The sequence below is a fragment of the Ammodytes marinus genome (genome assembly GCF_949987685.1).
Source record: "Ammodytes marinus genome assembly, chromosome: 4".
NCBI classification, from domain to species: domain Eukaryota; kingdom Metazoa; phylum Chordata; class Actinopteri; order Uranoscopiformes; family Ammodytidae; genus Ammodytes; species Ammodytes marinus.
The window spans coordinates 28322870-28344976 of NC_137233.1; the positions used below are offsets into that span (position 1 = coordinate 28322870).

Sequence of the window (22107 nt, forward strand, 5' to 3'; positions counted from 1 at the left end):
AAATTAAGTTTAATAAGGACATACAAGAAAACATATATAAGATTTACAGTTACAGTGCACTGCAAATATTATTTGTTGGGAAGCAAATGAGTCCATTACAGAGTGAGAGGGGGAGACACAGGGAGTGAAATATTGAATTTGCCAGTGCCAATTCACTTAACTTTTATTAGTGTTTTTAGGTCTGCTTATTCCATGCATTCATATTTACAGTGGTTGAATGGCACAGGCATAAAAAAGGGGCAGATGCAATATTTATCATTTATCCCTGATACAGACAATTGATGAGAACTAAAAGAAATGTTAACTGTGAAAACATCAAGGCAGATTTCAACTTTTTCAGTAAAACTTACCCATAATTATATAACTTTCTCAGAATTCAAACTTGGCAGGTAGCATATTTAATTTATAATCTATTCACTACGCCTACAAGCGATAAGATATGGCAACTTGAAAGAAGAATCAGGAGGATTTTTTTTTTTTTCAATCATCAACCATTTTTTCTAGAGGTATACTGAGATGTATATGGTGTTACTGTGATTAAGTTCATTATTGCTGCTTACAATGTTGTGAGAGTCTCTCTGCCTGGAGTCAAAAGGGTTGTGTCCAGTCAATAATAGCAAACAAAGGTCAGTACTAAGTAAGTTAATATGAAAGCACCTAAAAGTTAAAAATAAAAAATAAAATAAAATAAAATAATCTATGAATTCAGTGCATCAGGCTCAGTTTTGAAACCCTTATTCATATTAAGCTGCTTCCACAAAAAAAAAAGTGGAGATCCACACATATACAGCTGATTCTCCACCTGTGCGACATACTGCCAAAGGTCAAACTCATGATAGACGGCTGTCAATTGTAACAATGTGTTCAGGCTTAAGATTCAAAGGACTTGCAAAGAAAGGATTACGCTTATTCTGTTCAATTGAGAGTAAAAAGGGAGAGAAGAACAACACAAAGAACCGGAGTTTGTGTGTTACACTAACTAACTAACTAACTCACACACACACACACACAGCTAACATCTGTACCATGATGCTCATAGGCTGTTTGTGGGGGATACACAGGGACCGTATTAACACTCAAGCAGTCAGATGGGAGCAAATACAGTGATATTAAAAATTTGCTTTGCATGCAATAACAACTCTCTTTTGCAAGGTTCTGTAGCTTGCCAACACACCTCCTGTGTGTGTCATTGTGAATGGATGAGTGGGAAGATTGACTGTGTGTGTGTGTGTGTGTGTGTGTGTGTGTGTAGGTGCTGCAGCTCAGACCTTAAAGAGAAACTCCATCAGATATTGTTAGTTTTTCTCCCCTCTTTCTCTCCTTCTGTCTCTGAGCAGAGGACTTGAGGTGCCATCACACAGCTCAGCCTTTGCCTCGATGTGTATGCATTCTTCTCAGATCTTTCACATGCACAAAAGGTTCCATTTTCAAAAAAGGTAGTAGCAAATAACTCTAATGCCATTAATCTCGTTCTGCTGTACACTATGCTACAGATCAAATAAGACATTCTGTAAACGGGTTGCTACAATTCAGTGCAGCAACTTAGCTGTGCGGAAAAGAGAACTTAAATGAGTATTTAAAAAGCTGCAGTTTTCTTGCATACAGAACTTAAAACAGGAGGCAACACCGACAGAGTGTAATCGGCTAACCGTTCGTACCTCAGCTCTCTGCGGAGGAGTTGTGAGTTGTGGTTTCTTGGAGAGAGGGCCATGCAGGGACGGGTAGCCTAGGCAGGGTGCCCTCCATCAGCCTCTCCATCCACAGTCCCAGCCTGTCCAGCTTGTGGTGGACGTCTATGCTCATGGCTCTGCTGGAGCCTCTCTTGGGCACGGCCCCGTCCTCCCTGGAGTGAGACCTGGATCGAGAGTGGGAGCTGGACCTGGACCTGGAGCGGGACTTCCTCCTGCTGTCGGAGGTGTCGGAGGCCGAGTCGTTGGGATCGTCCCCCGTGAAGACCGGCCTGAAGAGGCAGAAGTATCTCTTGTGTCCGTTGAGGGCCAGCACATGGCCGGCGTAGTCCGAGGGCTCCTCGTCCTCGTCAGAGTGGCCCGCCGTCTGCCTGGCCTCAGGGGTGGAGCCAAGCAGTGAGGGCATCCAGTGGCGGTGCTTATCGGTGTTGAGGAAGGAGAAGTGGAGGGTCTGGGTCCTGTAGTTGAAGAGGGAGGGGGTTAGGATTATGCATTTATGTATTTATTTATAGGTGTGCCAATCATTGGTCACTAATGGCTCTTTTCCAAAACATGGCACCGGCTCTATTCTTCTCTACTCTTCTGGAGGTCATTGTCCATTACAAGTACCCATGATAGTACCGCCTCTGTGTAGCTGGTTGTCATTTAGACATTAGTCTACCACCAAAGTGAGGAACGTCTGTACCTTGAAGATAAATGCCATATTAGCTTGGCTGTTTGTTGTTCAGACTAGGGTGTCGCCCACTGATGACGCTATGACCAATCAGCGATTCTGCAGTGTTTCACGTCAATGTTTAGTACCTGGTGCCTGGGATCTCGAACAGAGTAGGTACCAAAAAAGTTGGTAAACGGTACAGTACCAGTTACTTATAGTTGAAAACCAAAAAAAGTCCATAAGTCAAGAACAAGCGAATTATCTTGACCAGGACAATTTTAAACTTTTTATTTTGAACCAATAAACTAATAAAAACAAATAACATGAGAAACGTAACATGTTTTAGTGCTGAGACCTACCCAGAGAAGGAAAACACCTCCTTGGCATACTTCCTGAGCAAGGCCGTCTTGGAGGCGTTGGTGAGCACCAGCACAACGTTGATGTGGCCCGGCCTCAGCTTGACCAGGTTGCTGGTGTAGGTGATGTCCGTCAGCTCTGTCACTTCCACAAAGTCCTTCTTAGGAGGACGGCTGCATGGACCAAACGACAAAGGAGGGAAAGTCACAAAGAGGGAAAGAAAAAAGCAGGAAATTCATTTAAAAAAAAGGGATAGATTATGGGATTTGGCCTTTTTTTTTTTTTTTTTTTTTACAGTAGTTGGGTTACAGCCACAAATAACTTTCTCAACCTACACATGTCATGTGAGCATTGCCTTTATACAGGCGTGGAATAAAAAGCTGCTTACCAAATTGGTGGAAGCAGAATAGATCTTTTTAAATAGTTTAGTATGTCCGCAAACAGTGAAGACTTAAGGTGACTTAGGCCCGCCCAGACGGAAATAAGTTGTTGTGCCGTGTTGTGGTAATGATTATGAGGTAACTAGTGGAAAGGACATGGTGGGGGCCAGGTGAAAGGTTATCTAAATTAAAAGTAAAGAGTTGCTTATTAGTAGACAGAAAGACAAACTACTAGGGAAGAAGAGGCCGGGTCGTAAGTTTCAAGTTTCTACCCAAAAGAAGACACCACAATCTGAGCTGTCCTCCAACATTTTTATAGGTCAGCTCAGATTCAAACTTGAGAGCAACTGAGACTACATGAGCTTGAAATATGGCATAGTGGAGAAGAGGCAAAGAAATGTGAAAATAGCAATTCATTAACACTACACACTGCTGAGTCATGTTATTAATTATTAAATTAAAAAGTTGTTTGTGGTGGCTACAGGGGCTGCTTAAGCAAACTCTAAGACGTGCTTTAGTTAGAACAAAACCACCACACACAGACACACACACACACACCACGCCAGATGGATAAACAGTCACTGAACTGCGGAACAGATTTTAAAACTTTCTAAAATCATTCAGGGAGCCTGTGTGAGAATTTAAAAAAACTTTTGCTGTCACCACATTACCTTGAGGTACTAGCTCTACTTGATGCATCGTCCTCAGTTGTCGGTTGCTCTCTTGGCTTCGGTTGCCGGGGTTTGCTCTCACCTGGCTCACTGAAAACACACCGCCACAAGTAAAGAGAATCATCCGTATTATTATCATCATCATGTAGAATTAGTAGACGGATCCAGACAGTATTAAGTATAGGTTATTTTTAATTCATTTCAAGTCAAATGTTTGGACTCTAAAAAAGGGGACCACGGCTCACTCACCTGAAGGCCTGAATGATGACGGTACCGAAAAGAATGAAGAGAGCCGAGAAGATCAGCGACAGGATGGGCATCATCTCTCGCCTAAAATGATGTTATAGAAGAACATGGCAGATAAAACTAAACAGCAGCCCATATATCAAACAATGACACTCCCTGCAGTCTCCTTGTTGCCTCTACACGTGCGCCCCCTCCAGGTCAAAGTGGCAACATCTTGATGCAGGAGCAATGATTCAGCTTCTGATACATTTCCAAAAATATATATATCAGCAAAACCTCATCTACCTCTGTTCTTTTTTGTGCACCAAATGCTGCAGAATGCCTTGGTGTGAGTGTGTTGTCTTACCAGTTTGAGTAGAGAAGGTCATCATATATTTGAATGATGTAATCATAGGCAGCGTTCATCCACTGGATAATAAACATCTGGGAATTTGAAAAAATGAAAACAGTCAAAAATAACATCAATAATACAAACATCCTCAGATTCCTCCGTGGACAGGACTCTAAGGGGACAACACTAAGGGGTGTCTGTGTGTGTGTGTGTGTGTGTGTGTGTGTGCGTGTGTGTGTGTGTGTGCGTGCGAGCGTGTGTTTGTCCTGAGCCTGGGTCTGTTCAAGGTGGCAGTGCTGTTTGGCCTGCGATAGCCATATGATAGGATAGGGGACAAGTACAAGAGAAAGAGAGAGAAAGGGAAAGAGAGAAAGGGAGAGAGAGAGACAGAGAGAGAGAGACAGAGTGTGTGAGTGTGTGAGTGAGTGAGTGAGTGAGTGAGTGAGTGAGTGAGTGAGTGAGTGAGTGAGTGAGTGAGTGAGTGAGTGCGTGCGTGCGTGCGAGTGAGTGCGTGCGTGCGTGCATGCAGTGTCTTACGGGGGCCCTTTCGTTGTTGAGCTCTGGCAGTGTGGTGTCAGCGCTGAGGTAGGCGGGGTCTTTCTGGAGCAGCTCCAGCTGTTCGTGGAGGCGGGACCCGTCTTCCTCGCTGCCGTTCCAGCCGCCACTCACAGAGCGGTACAGGACCTTACCCGCCTGGCTCCGCCTCTCAAGAATCACCACCTGAGCGTTGGTTTACAAAAGAACACATATCGGTAATCTGACACATATCAATTTTCCAGTTGTCCTGGATAGAAAAGATCTGCCGGTGAAGTACACACTGTCCTAGATGTTAGCCTATATACTGGATGAATGAATATAATATTCTCTCTACAGATGGCTTCATTTGTTTCACACATTTGATTTTGGGAGCAGGTAAGTGAGCTTTTTTTGTGTGTGTGTGTGCTATGATGTAAGTGTTGTTGATGCAAATGTGTGTGTGTGTGTGTGTGTGTGTGTGTGTGTGTGTGTGTGTGTTTTGATGGAAGTGTGTGTGTGTGTGTGTGTGTGTGTGTGTGTGTGTGTGTGTGTGTGTGTGTGTGTGTGTGTGTGTGTGTGTGTGTGTGTTTTGATGCAAGTGTGTGTGTGTGTGTGTGTGTGTGTGTTTGTGTGTGTCTGTGTGTGTGTTGATGAAAGTGTTGTTGATGCAAGTGTGTGTATGTGTGTGTGTTTCTGCCACTGACCTGAGGTGAGAGTGCAGCCTGATTGGGGAGCAGCGCCTGACAGAGAGGCTGCTGCTGACGCTGGTAGACGTACGCAAAGCGCAGCACGTCTTTTCTGTTAGCTGATGCAAAGTTCAGGAAGGCCTTGTTGCCTGGGAGAAAGGCTTGGTCCTCCCCTGTGATCAGCAGCACACAGTACCTGCAAGCAACATCCAGTCAATTCCCCTGGAAAACAAATCTAACTTGACTTCCATTAAGACTTGGCTTAGCTTGTTTTCCCTCTCCTTTATAGAACAATTCAGTAGGAGCCGACCAGCAGCGTAGCTTCGAGAGAAATATGCCTTTTTTGATAAAGACTTATCGCACAAGAAGAGGTACATTTTCGCTAAATATGAAATGCCAGGACTTTAGGGCGGGACTATGCTCATAAAAATGTCTTACTTCCTCCGTCGGTGGAACTGTTTGACGGGACACAGCTCGTCAAAAAGCTGCTGGTTGACAAGCCGGGGAGCCTGCAGGAACTTGTTGTTGGAGACAAACTCGTCCATGATCTGCCGTTTCATCCCTCTGGCCTGAACGCAGAGGGAAAAACACTTTAGTACAGTAGGTGTGACATTTAGGGGAAAAAAAATTATAAATGCTGTCATAAATTTTAACAATGAATTAAAAAAATTAAATATTTCAAATTATTTAGTTTCTTTTTCTTTTTTTTTTAGACAGAAATACCAAACGTGATCCAGGCTTCACCTTATAGTCTACAAAGCATCCAGTTTTAAATCTAACCATCACAGAGGAGACAATGCTTTAGAACTCTTCAACTAGGGGAAGCGATTGGTGTACGGGGGATGATGTACCTGGATGATGTCAACGGGCTTTTCGGTATCCTCCTTAAACAGCAGCATGGTGGGGGCGTAGGTGTTTATGTTGAACTGCCGCAGCAGCCGAGAGTTGTGTTTGTCACCCTGGTCCACGTAGCCGAAGCGCACATAGTCTCTGAAGGCAAACGCTGTCAGCTGGAAGTGCGGGGTGGGAGGATAATATATGCAACCTTTAATACATTGACTTAAATAAGAGAAAGTGTGGAGGGGAATAAGAGGGAGGAGCATTTAGGGGCGGACTGATGGCTGCTTTTATATACACTCTTGATATTTAACATAGATATATAACAAAGAAATCTGATTGGTCGAAAGTGTGTTCACATATGCTTTGCACCCCACCACCTTACAGTAGTCATGAACAACCAGTGCATGTCATGGTTAGAGGTCAAAAGGTTACAATTCTTCTGTGTGACAAAGGACGGAATATGAATTCTTTAGTAAACAGAAAAGGGATTTTAAGCAGACACAGCCGCTCACAGAGTTGCTCTAACCCATCTGCTTTCGTGTACTGGTGGAAACGAACTAGATCTCAGAATAGCTTGAGGAGCCAGACTAATTAGCACTTTCTAGTGTGTGTGTGTGTGTGTGTGTGTGTGTGTGTGTGTGTGTGTGTGTGTGTGTGTGTGTGTGTGTGTGTGTGTGTGTGTGTGTGTGTGTGTGTGTGTGTGTGTGTGTGTGTGTGTGTGTGTGTGTGTGTGTGTGTGTGTGTGTGTGTGTGTGTGTGTGTGTGAGAGAGAGTGAGTGAGTGAGTGAGTGAGTGAGTGAGTGAGTGAGTGAGTGAGTGAGTGAGTGAGTGAGTGAGTGAGTGAGTGAGTGAGTGAGTGAGTGAGTGAGTGAGTGAGTTAATATGTTGCTTACTTTGAAGAGTAGGGGGACAATAGGGACTTGGTCGAACAAAAGAATGCTCGGCTTATTTTCGCCATGCCAATTGTCCAGAAAAGCCAGGTAGTTGTCATCTGTAATCTGGAGAAAACAATGAAAATTAACTTAAGACTCGATTTATATACAGTATATATCAGCTAAAAGCCTTCTTTAACTTGCAGAATTGTTATTTCCACTACCTGTCTGTACTCTGCGTGAGCTTAAAATAAATCCTGTGTTAAAGGTGCTGTAAGCGGAATGGTTCTTTTAGCTAACTTCCTGTCAGTTACTGCAGTTAGCAGTCCCCTCGCTCGTCCCTACGTCACCACATTAATACACTGCGGTCTTCAAGCAGCAAGTTATCTAGCATCATCTCAGATCCATTGGTGTGATAAAACATGATAAAAACCATCAAAACAGACATTGGGAAGGATTTTTACCTGCTCCGCCATTGTAGGCGCATACACATTCACCCATCTGTTGCTCTGGCGTGCACCGGCAGTGAGACCATGGAGTGTATATAATATATATGAGAGAGACGAGTGTCGGTTTGTATCGTTCTCTCTTCTGATTGGACAAAAATTTCGGGATACTACAATAAGTTAATTTGCCGATTACATGCAAAGCAGCTGACTGAGAGATCGGCTTTATGAAACGCGCACATTATGGAAGTGATCACTGTATGAATAAAGAGCGATTTTACACTTGTATTAAGATAAATAAACCGCTTACTTCACCTTTAATACACAGCCTCTGTAAACGAGCAAGCTGTTAGCCACGGTGGGGCCCCTTCATTTAAAAGTCCATTTACATAGCCTAGGCTGTGCATTTTCAGTGCTCACACAGTATGGACAAGTATCGGATTGTGAGGATATATTCACTTGATTTGACAAAAAAAGATTTTGACAACAGGCATCCTCTGGAATAGCTGACTCCACCTTAACTTTGAAGTGAGCACACATGCGGTAAAAGATTATTGTGCTGGGTTTACCTTTTCCACATGTCTCTGGGGCAGCAGGTCTTCAATGAACTGTCTCAGGTGCTCCCGTACGACGGCCTGATGGAAGAAGGTCACCCTGCCGTTCACCAGCCCGATGATGGAGGGAGCGCGGTGAGCTCCCAGCTGGTTAGCCAGGCGACGCTCATAACCCAGGTCCACAATGCCAATGCCAACACCTGGGTTAACCGTAAAAAAATAATAAATTAACTCTTGCTATTGTGTGCTATACAGTACAGAAAACAAGTGTTCTTGCAATAAAAAGGAAAAACAGCTCCAGTCCTGGAGAGCCACACTGACAGTCTATGTCTGAGAAGAACCACTCATATCAAAGCTGTGGGATATTAACTCAAGCCTTTCAAATGTATGGAGGACTGCCTGATGGATGGGGTTCATAAAAGATGTATACATCTGTTTTTAGATTCTCACATAATCCTGCGTATCCCTACGGCTGTATAACACTGTACCACAGAGCAAAGCCTAAAGCAAGCCAGAGTTTTGTTTCACAAAACTTTTTTGGGTATACCTGTAAAATCTAATGCAATGACATAAAATCTACTGTTAATACCATGCCCATAATGTCCAGTATTGAGGTCATGGTTAGTTGTGGTGTTACACAGGGCCTGCATTACATTGAAGTGTTTACAAATGTACTGTCCCACACACACATTGGTGTGATCAGGGGAAGGACAAAAGATCATTAACATCCCTCAATTTAATGTAGTCGAGTGAAACACACACCTGATCGCACTGGATAGACATTACAGCAGGGCAGTTGTATTGGATTGGAATAGACTGACCAGGTGTAATAAAGTGGCCACACAGAAGATGAATGCAGTTCTAGACGAGTGTGAACCATACTGGACGCTTTGTAAGGCATTTCAATCAAAAGATATGAATTCAAATGTAAGAACAAGATAACTGGGGCACGAGGGGCGAGATAACTTCAGGCTACACGTTGCTAACTCTAGCATAGTGAAGTCCAGTAGGTCACATAAAGAGACAGGATTAGTCCAGGACAGTGAGGCCACTTTTGTTATTATAAACAGTGCTTCATTAACTCAACAGCTTTAAATCCCATCTCCAATGCCAGACAATTGTTGCATAGAGTTCCAATTCCTCCCTTGGCTTCACTTTGGCCTTTGCTCCAGGAAACCAAGAAGAGCAAGTAAACCCCTAATGAATAATTAAAGAAAACGGCGGGCTCTGTGTAAAGCATCTCCACACTCTGAATTACCTCGGCTCTAATGGCATGATGCCACTGGAAAGAAAACATCAACCTTTACGTTACGATGCTTTTAGGAAAACCAACCCTGATCCTGAGAGAGTGTGTAGGGGGGGGGGGGGGGGGATTGGGGGGGCGGAGTGGGGGTGGGGGTCTAGTCACAGCAAACACACTCACCCAGTGGCTCCAGCTCCAGCACAGTCTCTTTCCACACAGGCTCAATGTGGATGCAGGCGAAGCACCACTCAGAGGTGACTTTGATTATGTAGGGCCTCTTGTAGCTGTCTGGGAGGACGTCGCTGTTATAGTGTGCGTGGTGGAGCAGGTACTTGTTGTCTGCAAAGTCCCTGGACCTAGGGGGGGGAGGGAGGGGGAGGATCAGAAGCATTAACAGTGAGGTCTACAACTCCAATATCTGTTTACTTTATTGATCGTGACCAGTTCAAAACAATCTAGATATAAAAAGGGACATAAGGCTGATATCTGAGCATGTCATGTCAGAAAGTAATGGTAGTTTTCACTTTTAAATAGGTGCACTTATGTAACTTTGGGTGTGTCAGAGAAGTGAACATTTTCTAAGGCAATATGTTCATAACGGATTGAACATAACTTTCTTCACAATAAAAATGTTTCCCTGGAATGCTGGTTGAAGTTAAAAAGTGGCCTGAAAAGTTACTGTTTCACTACTGTTGTTTACAGCAACAGGGCCAGCAGTTTTATTTACAAACATGTTCTAAACCTTACGTATGGTTCCAGCTATCTTTTTTTTTTTTTAAAGTATGATGATGATAGAATTATTCAATACTAAGAATTACATGTAGAGAAAATACGTTTTGTAAATTAACTGCAGGCTCTGCAAATGTAAACAAATCCCCTCCCCATGAAACTGCACAGTGCACCTACTTTAGTCAAATAGTTTGCTTGCTCAGGTAAGCACAGCTTTTAACTTTGATATTAACAAAGAAAAACCAAAATCTGATAATAATGCCGTACCTGGGGAAATGGAAGAAAGACTCGTCAAAGTAGAAGCTGCTGTGGAAGCTGCGGTAACCCTGCTGCTGCTGCTGCTGCTGGGCGAAGGGCTGGTTTTCATCCATCTGCCCATAGCGGTCAAAGTTGGACCTTCGCTCCTCGTTAGAAAGAATCTGTGTAAAATGGACAGATAACAGTGAGAGGGCCGTGGTGTTAGTGGAGTGAGGATTGCAGAGAGACCATGGTACAGAAAGTGAAACAGGCAGATACATAGAAAACACACTGCAGGCCAGAGGTGTCAGCTGAAACTTAGGTATGAAATATGTAGTGCACTGGTATGTTATGTTGTGGTGCATTTTTTTACCCACCTCGTATGATTTAGAAACCTTGATGAACATGTCCTCAGCTTGAGGGGCCTTGTTCTTGTCTGGATGCCTGAAGAAAAAAGAAGACCACACAGGACATGTTCAATGAACCCTGTTAGGACACACAGGGGTTAAACATGGGCTTGTTTGAGACCAGCAGCTTGGGAGGGATGGGTTAATTGGTCCAGGTACAAGGTTAACTGGATAGGGCTGAGAGAGCTGCAATCAAGATGAGATGGCCTCGGGGACTTTATGTCAATCACTCACCATTCTTTGGCGAGAGTTTTGTACGCCTTTTTGATTTCCGCTTGACTCGCACTCCTGCTGACACCCAGGATTTTGTAAGGGTCCCCTACAGAGTCGCTTTTCGCCAGCTGCACACTCAGAATCAGCAGGAAGATGGCGAGCAATAGTGGACATGTCCGAGGCATGGTCCGAGGATCCCAGCTGCTTCGCCTAACCGTCATCGCTTGCCACTGCACTGTCCTCGTCCAACGTTGACGACAGTAAGCTACCGAGCTAGCCGGTAAAGTACCGTTACGAAGCTATTCTTTGACAGACAGATATGTCAAGCTAAGAGCTTACATGGTAAAGTCTGCTGACATATTGGATATGAGGTACACACGACATACAAGCAGTTTACTACGATGAGGCCATTAATTTCCTAGCTAACAAGTGCAACTCGTCACTGTCATGTCCGCAATTAAACGATGAGCGTCCGGTTACATATTTCAAAATAAAATCCTCCTGCCGCATCTTTGAAAAAATAATGTTTAAATAGAAATGTCAAATATGTAATTATCCTCTTTATTTAGCCTTTCTGTGCCATAACATGGACCTATGTCAAATAAACTATACACCAAAGGACATGCACTAGCTGTTACATCATACTTGTAGGCCTATAGCCTCAAATGTGTGCGCAATTATGACGCTTGCTGAGTGCACAGCATTTTTGCGGCATTTTTGCTGTGCGCTCAGCAAGACGCGCGTCATAATTGCGCGGGTCTGAGCAAGATCAGTAACATTTCAAGATTTGCTCATTTAATCTGTTCGTTAAAAAAGAAAGTGCAATCAATGGATGTATCCTTAACTGGTCCACATGGTGATTACTTATGGTTTGAATAGGGTAAAGCATCCTACTGCAATACCCAAAGGTTATTTCACCACATTTATTTTGAAGCAAAGATATGTAACATCCGGTCTGGTTTCGCTTATGACTCCGCACTTGACACTGCATCACTGGACACTGGCGAGAGAGCGCATGCTCCAGTCAGCAGCTGTCCTCGAATTGCTTCCGCTTCTTTTCATTCTCCTTTTTCAGATGTGTGTTGGGTTATTTTTGCATTAAATGTTTCATAATTATATATATAATAACATTTAATGAGTTCTTAGGTTCTTACTGCTCATGTATTTTTAATAACATGTAATTGTGTCGTTCTTGGCAATTTCACAAGGCAATGTCCTCTTTTCAACGTTATGTTCTAAAACAAAGTATAGCCTATCATAATAATATACAGTTATAAAATAGAAACAAAATATTTATCCATATGAGTGTATATTGTGTTATTTTAATTCCCTTCTTTTAGGGGGCTTCACTTCCGTTTCCTCTTCGTCATGGCCACTCATCTATGCTCAGAACTGATTTGCTTTCACACTGGGAAACAAAAAATGAATTTGATACCATGCTCAGCTCTGTCAGCGACCAACCTAACCTGCTTATTGTAACCTTGCATGCCGACGCCGTTTAGGCAGCGGTTTCCATCTCCTTTATCGACCAATATGAGCAACTTGTGTGTGTTTGCCTTCAGTGGAGTGAGCTTTCAAAGTGCGCAGAGGGTCTCATCTCCTTAGCTAGCGTTAGCTCCACAAAGCTGCTATCCGTGGCCCGTTCTGGCTGTGTTACCCGAGGAACAGGTACTTTGCAACAAGCACAGGTAACTTCTAATTACTAATGTATTCATAACTGCTTATAACATTGCTGTGACGCGGATACAATGTAAAGTAAACTTTTGGTGCCACACACAATCATGGGCGTGCAGCTGAAGCGAGGATGCTTCGTTAACTAGCTGCAGTTCTGGGTAAAATCTGTGATCTAAAGTGCAAATGTGTAACATCACTACCACTCTTTATAACGTGCTACGACCAGTTTCATCCCTTTTGTTATTATACGCAGACGGACATTAGACAAACCATCTCTTTTCTTCTGCTCCAAAATGTTTGTTTACATCTGTAATGTATATAATCACAGCTGTAAAACGAGCTAAATCAAGTAGTGCTTTGTGATGACTGGCTGCACCTCTATTCAGTCATATATTTCATTTATCATACCATGAGAAACCCTAAAATGAGTAGAATTGTTATTCTGATATTTTGAATGACTTAATTGCAAACTATCTTTTGTGTTTTTCACCTCAGACCTCGGCACCATGAATCTGGTGCGTCTACTGTGCCGCCACAAAACGGCCCTGGTCATCGGCACTGTATGCAGCTTTGCTGTAGTGCTGGTCTTCCTGGCCAAATGTACCTCGGAAACCCTGAAACAGGGTCACCAGGGTCCTCCAGGCCTCGCTCCTCGTGCCATTACGTTGCATTCCCGTCCAGAGCAGCACAATTCCCCCTCCACATCCAAAGACCTGTCAGCATTCCTGGTGGTCCTCATCACCACCGGACCCAAGTACACGGAGCGCAGGAGTATCATCCGCAGCACCTGGCTGGCCAAGCGGGACTCCGATGTCCTGGCCATGTTTGTGGTGGGAACACAGGGGCTTCCCAACGAGGACCTTCAGAACCTTAACACGGAGCAAGGGCGGCACAAGGACCTGCTCCTGCTGCCTGACTTACGGGATTCGTACGAGAACTTAACAATCAAGCTGCTGCACATGTACACCTGGCTGGATCAGAATGTGGACTTCAAGTTTGTCCTCAAAGCGGACGACGACACATTCGCTCGCTTGGATCTCCTGAAGGAGGAGCTGAAGGGGAAAGAGCCCAGCCGCTTGTACTGGGGCTTCTTCTCAGGGAGGGGGAGAGTGAAAACAGCCGGGAAGTGGAGGGAAAGCTCCTGGGAGCTCTGTGACTACTACCTGCCGTACGCGCTGGGCGGAGGCTACATCCTCTCGTCTGACCTGGTGCGTTACGTGCATCTGAACGCAGACTACTTCAAGACGTGGCAGAGTGAGGATGTGTCACTGGGCGCCTGGCTGGCACCGGTGGATGTACGGAGGACGCATGACCCACGCTTTGACACGGAGTATAAGTCGCGTGGTTGCAACAACAAATACCTGGTGACACACAAGCAGAGCCTGGAGGACATGTTGGAGAAACACCAGACTCTGCAGCGTGACGGCAGGCTCTGCAAAGAGGAAGTCAAGCTGCGGCTGTCCTATGTGTATGACTGGGGAGTGCCACCCTCACAGTGCTGCCAAAGGAAGGATGGCATTCCCTAGTTGTTGTTTTTTTTTTACAAGGCTGAAGTTGGCTTCATATTCGTATCTTCCAAGTAATTAAAAATTAAAGGAGTGTTTTTTTAATCCAGTTCTATTTCTACACCATTTAAAGTTGTGTAACAAGCACCATACGTCAATGCCAAATGCCCTATTGCTGTTAGAAGATTTTTTTTCTTTCTAATTGCTTACCAAAAAAAGTGCATTTCCACTGCTTTTTGGTCATATATGAGCAGATATAGGTAGAAAAACATTACATATAAATGGTATTTTCTGTTTATACCAACTGTCTTTACGATGCCCATGTTCATTTTGAATATGTTTGCCAAATACATTTTGTTAAAGGAAGGAAAAGCAATGGCCTTTATTCTGTTTTTACGAACAGAAAACAATTTTAAAAACGAGTTTACATGTTAATCTAGTCTTAGGTTTGATGAGTCTTAATTACAATATTTGAATGTAGGGTGGGTTAAATGTGGAGAAAAAAAGACTTTTAAGTGATCGCTACTACCGGTTTCACAACTATAAGTGGTGTGAACTGTAGAATAGGCTGAAACACAATACCTATCAACTCTTGAATTTGAAGCCAACTTCTGCCTATTTTGTGTCCCAGTAAACCCCTTTTGCCTTGTTATTTGCTCATGTCAGTGCTCTTCTCACCGCGAGTTTACCCCGTTGGTGGCCTACTTCTCCTCTCCTCTGTCTGTGCTTCCTCTGCTGTACCTCTCTTTGCTTAATATTTTCCAACACTATGAGATATGTTTTTAAGATCATTTTTTTATGTAGTAAAATAGTACAGGGGAAAACAGACGAGAGATTCTTACCCTGCCTAATGTCTATATATAATAATGTCAAAGCCAATTGTTTTTGTATTTTATTTATTGTTAATTTATTCTGCAGCCAACGCAACACACTGGTACTGAGTCGAGAGAGACGCACACAGTGGCTGTGTTTGCCGCTTTTTGTGAGTGGATTTTATATTTATAAAAGTGTTGAGGGCGATAAATCGTGTATATTTCACAGAATAAATGCACAAGAAATGTTCACTTTTAAAATGTCAGACTCTTGTTTACAAGGTTTACGGCAGCGGTACACAAGGTTTTCATGTGTTGTTTGAGGTGCAAAGAATGTGTAAGAGAGAACGCTTGAATGTGTTTTATTCAGCAGGCCTTCTTATGAATTATTCTGTAACAGTCTTACTTAAACGTGTAGGTCAATACATTAACTGTGTAGAGAAAATGTCAAGTTATTTATAAGTGATTGTTTGCAACGCACCACAAAAACTGGATGAAGACTACCAGCTGGCACTTGGTCACTTTTTTTTTTCAAACAAAGAAAACAACATTACATTTTAAAGTCCATGTATCATTATTCAATGATTACTTTTTATGGCATTAAGCTCTCCAACCTGAACTAACCCTGTGATGTGTGTCGATGTGTCCCTAAACTTGTGAAACGTGCACAGCGTTGATTTAAAGGGTACAATGTGTTGAAGCACATGCGGTTGAGGAATGCTTCAAAAAGAGCTACCGTACGTCCAAGCTCTTTTTTTATTCCCGCTGTTCGGTGTTTTTGTTTGTTTTGGTGAAGAACGTTGTGTCAAAAGCAGATACCAATTCAGTGCAACGTAAGTGTTTGTTTTTTTTTACGTACGTGGTCTGCCTCCTTGGATGTTTTATTAAAAATGTAAAATGTGTTTTTGTCACCTATTCTTATAAATGTGTTGAAGTGAACTTTAAAATTATATGTTCATTGTTCAGTCAAATGCAATCATGGGAAATTCTCAAAAAAACAACAATAACCATATGATTTGAGTATTAAAAAAGACATGAGTTGGCTTTATGCCTTTACACAACTGAGATTTTAGAAAAATATTTACAACATACAACTTCAAAATGCCATTTAAATGATGCCTTAACATGGTCGTCACTGGGGAAAAGTTTGTGTGCGTCTCAGGGTTCCTCTCATGTGCACAAACTCCGGCACACACTCCTGCCTTTCACCTTTCTCCTTCTCCTCAAGCTCATACTGTAAAGACAGGAGACAGCTGTGTTTGAACATCCTCCTTAATAAGATCATGTATCTGCCATTATCTGCAGGCCTGTGCTCACATATAGAGCCCAAAAAGTAAAAAAAGATTATTAGATGGGCTGTGTCAAGTTGTGTGGTTTTGTATCTTTGCTCTTAAACTAACACACGTACGGCTTGCAATCTCTGGCGCCTTGTGCAAAGCTTCACCCCCAGGTCGGAGGGAGGACAGAGGGCTAGCTTCCTCTGCCTGTGTTGCTCTCTCTCTCTGTGTTCCAGCACACATTGCAGCTCCGACTTTCTTTTGGGCAATACACCTCTATAGGGAAACGAGGGAAAACAATTGGATAATGACAATTATACAATTGTTGTTATTCAAAAAAATATTGAAGAAAACTTATTCTGATGGTTGTAGGATAAATATGATTTAGTCAATTAAACACCATATACATATTTCGGAACTTGTATTTATACTTGTATGAAAGAACCCATGTGATTGAGGTAAAGCCAACAATCTTAAAATTGACCAGTGCTTGAAAAAACAATGTTTTTGCATGCAGTGTCTCGCCGATGTGTGGAGATAGTCCTGATTATTATTAATCTTATTTCTTGTAATGGATCAGTACCATCATACACATTGATCGAGTTGCAAACTCTGCTATGTCCCTTGGCTTATGACCTCTCATTTGCGTCAATGAGCATATGACCTGATCATAGACAGCAGGTACAGTCTGATCTCAGTATTTTCTCACCTCCTGTGGCAGAATAGCAGCTCCCGGTGAAGGCCTGTGTGCTGGTGAGAAGCCAGGACAGGATTTGGAAGCTTTCTGGCTTTGATGATGTCACCACCCTCCTGTTTACTCTCAATCACCTTTCGTGGCGGGACCATCCAGCGTGTCATCCACTCTGAAACAAATAAATAAATACATTACTTTTGTTTCTCTAGATTCACTGAAGCAATATAAACTTGACTATTGTTTTACTTTCTCTTACCTCTTGTATTCTGGGTACATGTGTGCTGCTGCGATACCTAAATGAAGAACAGCAGGGAAGTAGGTCAATTCCATTTGGTGAAAGATGAAAAGTCAAATGACCAACACAGACCTTTCTACATTTCCCAAATCAAATATTATTATTGAGAAAAGGTTTTCTCTTACAGGATCATTTTCAACAAATACTATTCTTATCATCCAATATTCACACCATTACTAAAACTGCATCGCACCACAGGAGTAATGATAAAAAAACAGTCTTACCTGCGTACCGTGGTAGAGACGCATCGCTGAAAAGAGAGATATGCTGAAGCTGTGTGTTCTCACACAATAAGGAGCAATTGTTCACTGGGTGTTTCAGGCAAACCGCAGCTATAGTGACTCTGATCTGAGCAGGTGGGTCTACACTGTCCTGTGATTCAATCTTATTAACTGTTCTGCGACCCCTTTCGTCAAGCCAGGAGATAAACTTGTTGTCTCCCTCTAGCAGCAACAACACATGGAGGGATTATGGTGAGGTTAGGATGACGCATCATGAAATAAAAGAGCTGAGATGATAGAATGGAGGAAATGTTCCTGTTCCTAATGTAGAATCAGGTAATTGTAGCAAAGGGAAACACTTTGATACAACAGCTGTGGGTTATTCAGTAACTCTCACACGTTTTGACAAATGCTCCTAACAGTGGTAGTGGATGTTGTTTGTAGTGCAAAATCTTCGAGTCTTTGGTTAAGGAGTGTGCACAGGCATTAAATGTGTATTACAATTTAATTATTCATCCATAAAGCCAGTGTGTTGATTCAGGCTGTTTTGTTCCTTGCATTTGTTATTCTACCTCAGGACTGCCGCCACTGTTTACATTTTTACATTTTGCTCATGCACAACGGCACACTTTCTTGGATTTGCACCATTCGGTTTTATTTTATTTTCACTTAAGTATTATTTTATCTAGTTGCTGATCTTCTATTTACCTTGTAAATGGCATATTCTATATTGTTGCTGTTTTTTTTCTATTTTACTTGTATATTGTATATTGCATAGTTTTATATTTCTTTCATGGCATTCAGTCTGTGGAAAACAAAGGAAGAATGTAATTGTATGACAGAGAACATGTTTCTTATTGTGCATATGACAATAAACACTTTGAATCTTGAATCTTGCATGTGCAGGGAGCTGGGGATTCCGGTAGGTGGCAGTATTACTGGGGGGGAGGGGGGAGGGACAACAACAAACATAAAAGAAGAACGTCAGCTATTGAAACCAAACCGGAAATGTAAACGGGAGTGACTGCGAAGAGAAGTAGACTATTTTATATGTCCAATTTATTTAAACACATGATGAATTGCTAATGTAAAGGACGATACAATAATATAACGACGTCCAGGTGCAAACTGCCAACATGACAAATGGTAGGTTGACTGAATTATGCATCTAACTTATAGGTGTCGACATGTAAGTTAGGCTAGCTGCTAGCGTGAAGCTAGGTTAGCTGTAGACGTGGCCCTGGGCAGCAAGTCTGTTAGCATCAAAACAAATTCTTCCTTTCTCACGTCAACACTGTTTGTGACAATTACACATGTATTCTTAAGCTTTTTCGTCCTCACTGAAAACCTCTTTGGCTTTTAACATCGCGTTGTTGTTAGGCTACAGGGTTTCTTGCTAGGTAGCACTGACTAACGTTAGGGTATTGGCAAATGCTAAAAGCAAAAACTCAGAAAGCTAAAGTTAAAATGATAAAGAGAAACGGTCATGAATACTGGCGAGAAAATACTATTATTTTCTGTTGTCGACCACCTGCGTGAAACTACGAACGTAGCTGCAACTGCAAGAAATAACTGGACAAACCAGAGAGAACACTGCATGCAATACCTTACAGGGGAAACACAGTGGGCCTACTGTACTGAATGTGTATGTTACTGTTCAAATCACTTCAAATATTGGAGACAATATCGGACATAAAGCGTCAGAAACATTAATGTATTTCCCTACATAAAATGTCATTGTTTGTTGTTTGGAGATAATATGAAGTCAAGAGCTTTTCTGAGTTGCAACATTGTCTAATCGTTTATGGTTGGTAAAGGCAGTCTGTGTAATGATATCGTCCCCATCTGCCATAGTGTACTCCTTCGATGGCATCCTGGTGTTTGGGCTGCTGTTCATCTGCACTTGTGCATACCTCAAAAAGGTGCCTCGCATCAACAGCTGGCTGCTGTCGGAAAAGAAAGGAGTGTGGGGCGTCTTCTACAAAGGTACAACTGTAATGCATTTGTTAATAATGTGCGGCTTCTTTCGACTTTTGAAATTGATTCCACGGCACACTCAACAAATTCGATAATGGGAAAAACCAAAACTTGAAAAACAGCAAAACGACTCACCAGTTCTAAAGGTTAATTTACATGATTCTCTCGCCTTTTTTCAAAGCTGACATGTCATAGCAGGGAACGCACAGGTGTCATTAATAATAACAATATCAAAAATCCCCAGTTCAGGGGCTGTTGTATTGAGTAACCATTGTTGATGTTATTAATTCCATATATGCTGTAAGAATTAGGAATGCCCATATATCCACTGTGAAAGGGGGCTATGTGGAGGGAATGGGGAAAAAAAAACCTAGAGCTCAGAATCTAGCTTTAAAGAGGACCTATTATACTACTTTTCTGGTCTTAATTTCTTGTTTTACACTGCTATAGAGCAACCTGACACAAATCACATCACAAAAAACTATGTAGATTTTCGGGAAGCTCTTTCTCTTATTTTGGCGATCCAGCACGTCCTGTCAACACTTGAGTGTGTGTGCTTCGGCAATCTCCGCTCCCTCCGCCTGTGCATCGGCCATCTCCGCTCCCCTCCCCCCCCTCCTGCAAACCCCACTCCGTTGTGATTGGTTACCTTCCTTCCGGAACACTTTCAGTGGCGGGAAGCGCGAGCATGGACCTATAAGGGCGCGAGGCAGACGCGAACAGGGAAGTGACAGCATTACCATACATGGAAACATCCGCGTGGTGACTTCACAAAGTTACATGCGACGTCACAAAGTTACAAAGGGTAGACCGCTTTGAACACGTGACTTCTCGACTGGCTAGAATAGTGTTTAGTGCTCGGCACAGACACCCCAGACGGTCAGCAGGGAATACGTCGAAATGCATGTAAGTCATTATTTGATAATTTAGTATGGTTAAGCATGACTATGAATCATCATAACAACGTTTATAGGTCATAAAAGTCAAAAAGCATCATAGGTCCTCTTTAATCAAATTCAAACAGGCTTTATTGACATGAAAGTTAAAAAAAACGATGTTGCCAAAGCAAATTTTCAAAATACAGTAAGTCCAATATTCAGACAATACACACAATACACATATGAACGTTATATACATTATAAACATTATACATCTTATATACTGTGTGTGTGTGTGTGTGTGTGTGTGTGTGTGTGTGTGTGTGTGTGTGTCTGTCTGTGTGTGTCTCTTGTTCTTAGGAAAACAGTTTCTCACATCTCACCTCACTGATGATAACACATCTGTTTCCATCGTTTTCTATATTCTCCGTGTTTTGCATGTTAGAAGTTGACTTGTCATTTACTTCACTAATCCTCCTGATCCTCCCATCTCTCTTCTTTAGCTGCGGTGATTGGGTCGCGGCTTCACATTGCCGTGGCGATTTCCTGTTTGGCAATGTCTTTCTACGTTGTCTTCTTGAAATGATACAGTCAGACTGGACATGAAGAGACTGTACAGATACAGGCTGGGGACAGACTCATCTGTGTGGCCACGTGCCTAATCCTTATTGTGGGACACCGCCACAGATCACGTGACCGATGAAAACCCATTGGCCCTGTGTGGACCCATGTGAAAGACTAGCCAGTGCTGCCCCCTTCTGGTGACTGGGTACATAACTCCTCCCTTAATAAAGTGTGTGCACTACAGACATGAAGGGCATCCTGAATCTATCCCCACAGTTATTACTAGAGGAGAGAGTCTGTTTGGCCACGTGGTATCATTCTGTTGTACGGTAACACTGTTGGTTGTCTCCATCCACACCCCATTCATATTTATATTGAAGGATGCAGAAGATCATGGGCGAGTGTGTGCATTATACCTTATACCTGCGTACAACCTGAAATTAGCCTAGCTGTACATATATGGGAAAAGATATGACCAATAGAGATTTTCCAGGGGGTTATGTGTGATCAATCTGAAAAAAGATACATTTTGCTTGCTCCCAGATAGGCTGTTTTTTTTTCTTTATCACTTCTTCTGTCTAGGGTGGAGGGGAAGATAAAAAAAGCTAATATATAAAAGATGTTCTTATGTACACTATATTTGACCTTTTTGTTGCATTATCTTTTCTTAACAGTGATGTTTGGCCTCTCAGACTTTGTTAAAGTTTTAAAATACACATTTTGCACAGGTGTATATTGTATTTCCTTTGGCTAATATTAGATAACATGTTTTAGATGTCCCATTGTTACAAATTGAATTGTAAGTCATATAGGAGTCAACTGAAGAGTGTCCGAGAGAGAAGAGAAATGGTGTTTTTAAAAGAGGTATATAACTGGATAGCTGTATCAGACCTGCCTGCAGATTTTAAATTCAATGCCAAATATAGATGGTGTTTGTCATGCCATCTGAACTACACACATATTGTAATTCTGAGTTTAGTTTTGACACCTTTGTTTTTTATTTGACATTTTTAAATGAAGAAATTTGTGGAGGGGAATTGGGATGCAATGCAATTTTGAGTAAAACATTAATCAGACTATTTCTGTGTTGTCTTCTATAAGAAATGATCAGGACTTGTGTGACATCAATGAGAAATTCC

At 42.4% G+C, this 22107-nt stretch overlaps 4 protein-coding genes across 4 annotated transcripts; 2 read left to right on the plus strand and 2 right to left on the minus strand.

The window, feature by feature from the left end:
- Positions 1 to 77: 77 nt before the first annotated feature.
- dnajc16l (DnaJ (Hsp40) homolog, subfamily C, member 16 like) lies at positions 78 to 11481 on the minus strand. The gene is made up of 15 exons (XM_080026414.1): positions 11093 to 11481; positions 10829 to 10895; positions 10482 to 10633; positions 9666 to 9841; positions 8258 to 8442; positions 7264 to 7368; positions 6382 to 6540; positions 5969 to 6099; positions 5549 to 5726; positions 4866 to 5048; positions 4344 to 4420; positions 4001 to 4081; positions 3752 to 3841; positions 2703 to 2873; positions 78 to 2146 (listed from the first exon to the last, which is right to left on the minus strand). The coding sequence occupies exons 1-15, from the start codon at positions 11290 to 11292 to the stop codon at positions 1660 to 1662; spliced, it is 2442 nt and encodes an 813-aa protein (XP_079882540.1). The 5' UTR covers positions 11293 to 11481; the 3' UTR covers positions 78 to 1659.
- Positions 11482 to 12473: 992 nt separating this feature from the next.
- On the plus strand, positions 12474 to 14664 carry b3galt6 (UDP-Gal:betaGal beta 1,3-galactosyltransferase polypeptide 6). The gene is made up of 2 exons (XM_080026822.1): positions 12474 to 12759; positions 13241 to 14664. The coding sequence occupies exon 2, from the start codon at positions 13252 to 13254 to the stop codon at positions 14269 to 14271; it is 1020 nt and encodes a 339-aa protein (XP_079882948.1). The 5' UTR covers positions 12474 to 12759; positions 13241 to 13251; the 3' UTR covers positions 14272 to 14664.
- A 1530-nt stretch (positions 14665 to 16194) lies between these two features.
- On the minus strand, positions 16195 to 17576 carry LOC307249767 (protein FAM107B; the record flags this gene model as incomplete). The annotated part of the gene is made up of 5 exons (XM_080026620.1): positions 16195 to 16296; positions 16471 to 16615; positions 17049 to 17202; positions 17290 to 17326; positions 17553 to 17576. 5 exons carry the CDS (start codon positions 17574 to 17576, stop codon positions 16195 to 16197), a joined length of 462 nt encoding a protein of 153 aa, XP_079882746.1.
- A 969-nt stretch (positions 17577 to 18545) lies between these two features.
- On the plus strand, positions 18546 to 22044 carry tmem167b (transmembrane protein 167B). The gene is made up of 3 exons (XM_080025649.1): positions 18546 to 18695; positions 19404 to 19535; positions 20908 to 22044. Exons 1-3 carry the CDS (start codon positions 18686 to 18688, stop codon positions 20988 to 20990), a joined length of 225 nt encoding a protein of 74 aa, XP_079881775.1. The 5' UTR covers positions 18546 to 18685; the 3' UTR covers positions 20991 to 22044.
- Positions 22045 to 22107: the final 63 nt, after the last annotated feature.

Excerpts from the sequence above, each read along its gene's own strand:
- dnajc16l (XM_080026414.1), bottom strand. The coding sequence starts at position 11,292 with ATGACGGTTAGGCGAAGCAGCTGGGATCCTCGGACCATGCCTCGGACA. Across the intron at positions 10,896-11,092 it reads AAAACTCTCGCCAAAGAATG|GCATCCAGACAAGAACAAGG; the intron begins GTGAGTGATTGA and ends TTTTTTCTTCAG. Across the intron at positions 6,100-6,381 it reads AGCCCGTTGACATCATCCAG|GCCAGAGGGATGAAACGGCA; the intron begins GTACATCATCCC and ends CTCTGCGTTCAG.
- b3galt6 (XM_080026822.1), top strand. The coding sequence starts at position 13,252 with ATGAATCTGGTGCGTCTACTGTGCCGCCACAAAACGGCCCTGGTCATC.
- tmem167b (XM_080025649.1), top strand. Across the intron at positions 19,536-20,907 it reads GTGGGGCGTCTTCTACAAAG|CTGCGGTGATTGGGTCGCGG; the intron begins GTACAACTGTAA and ends TCTCTTCTTTAG.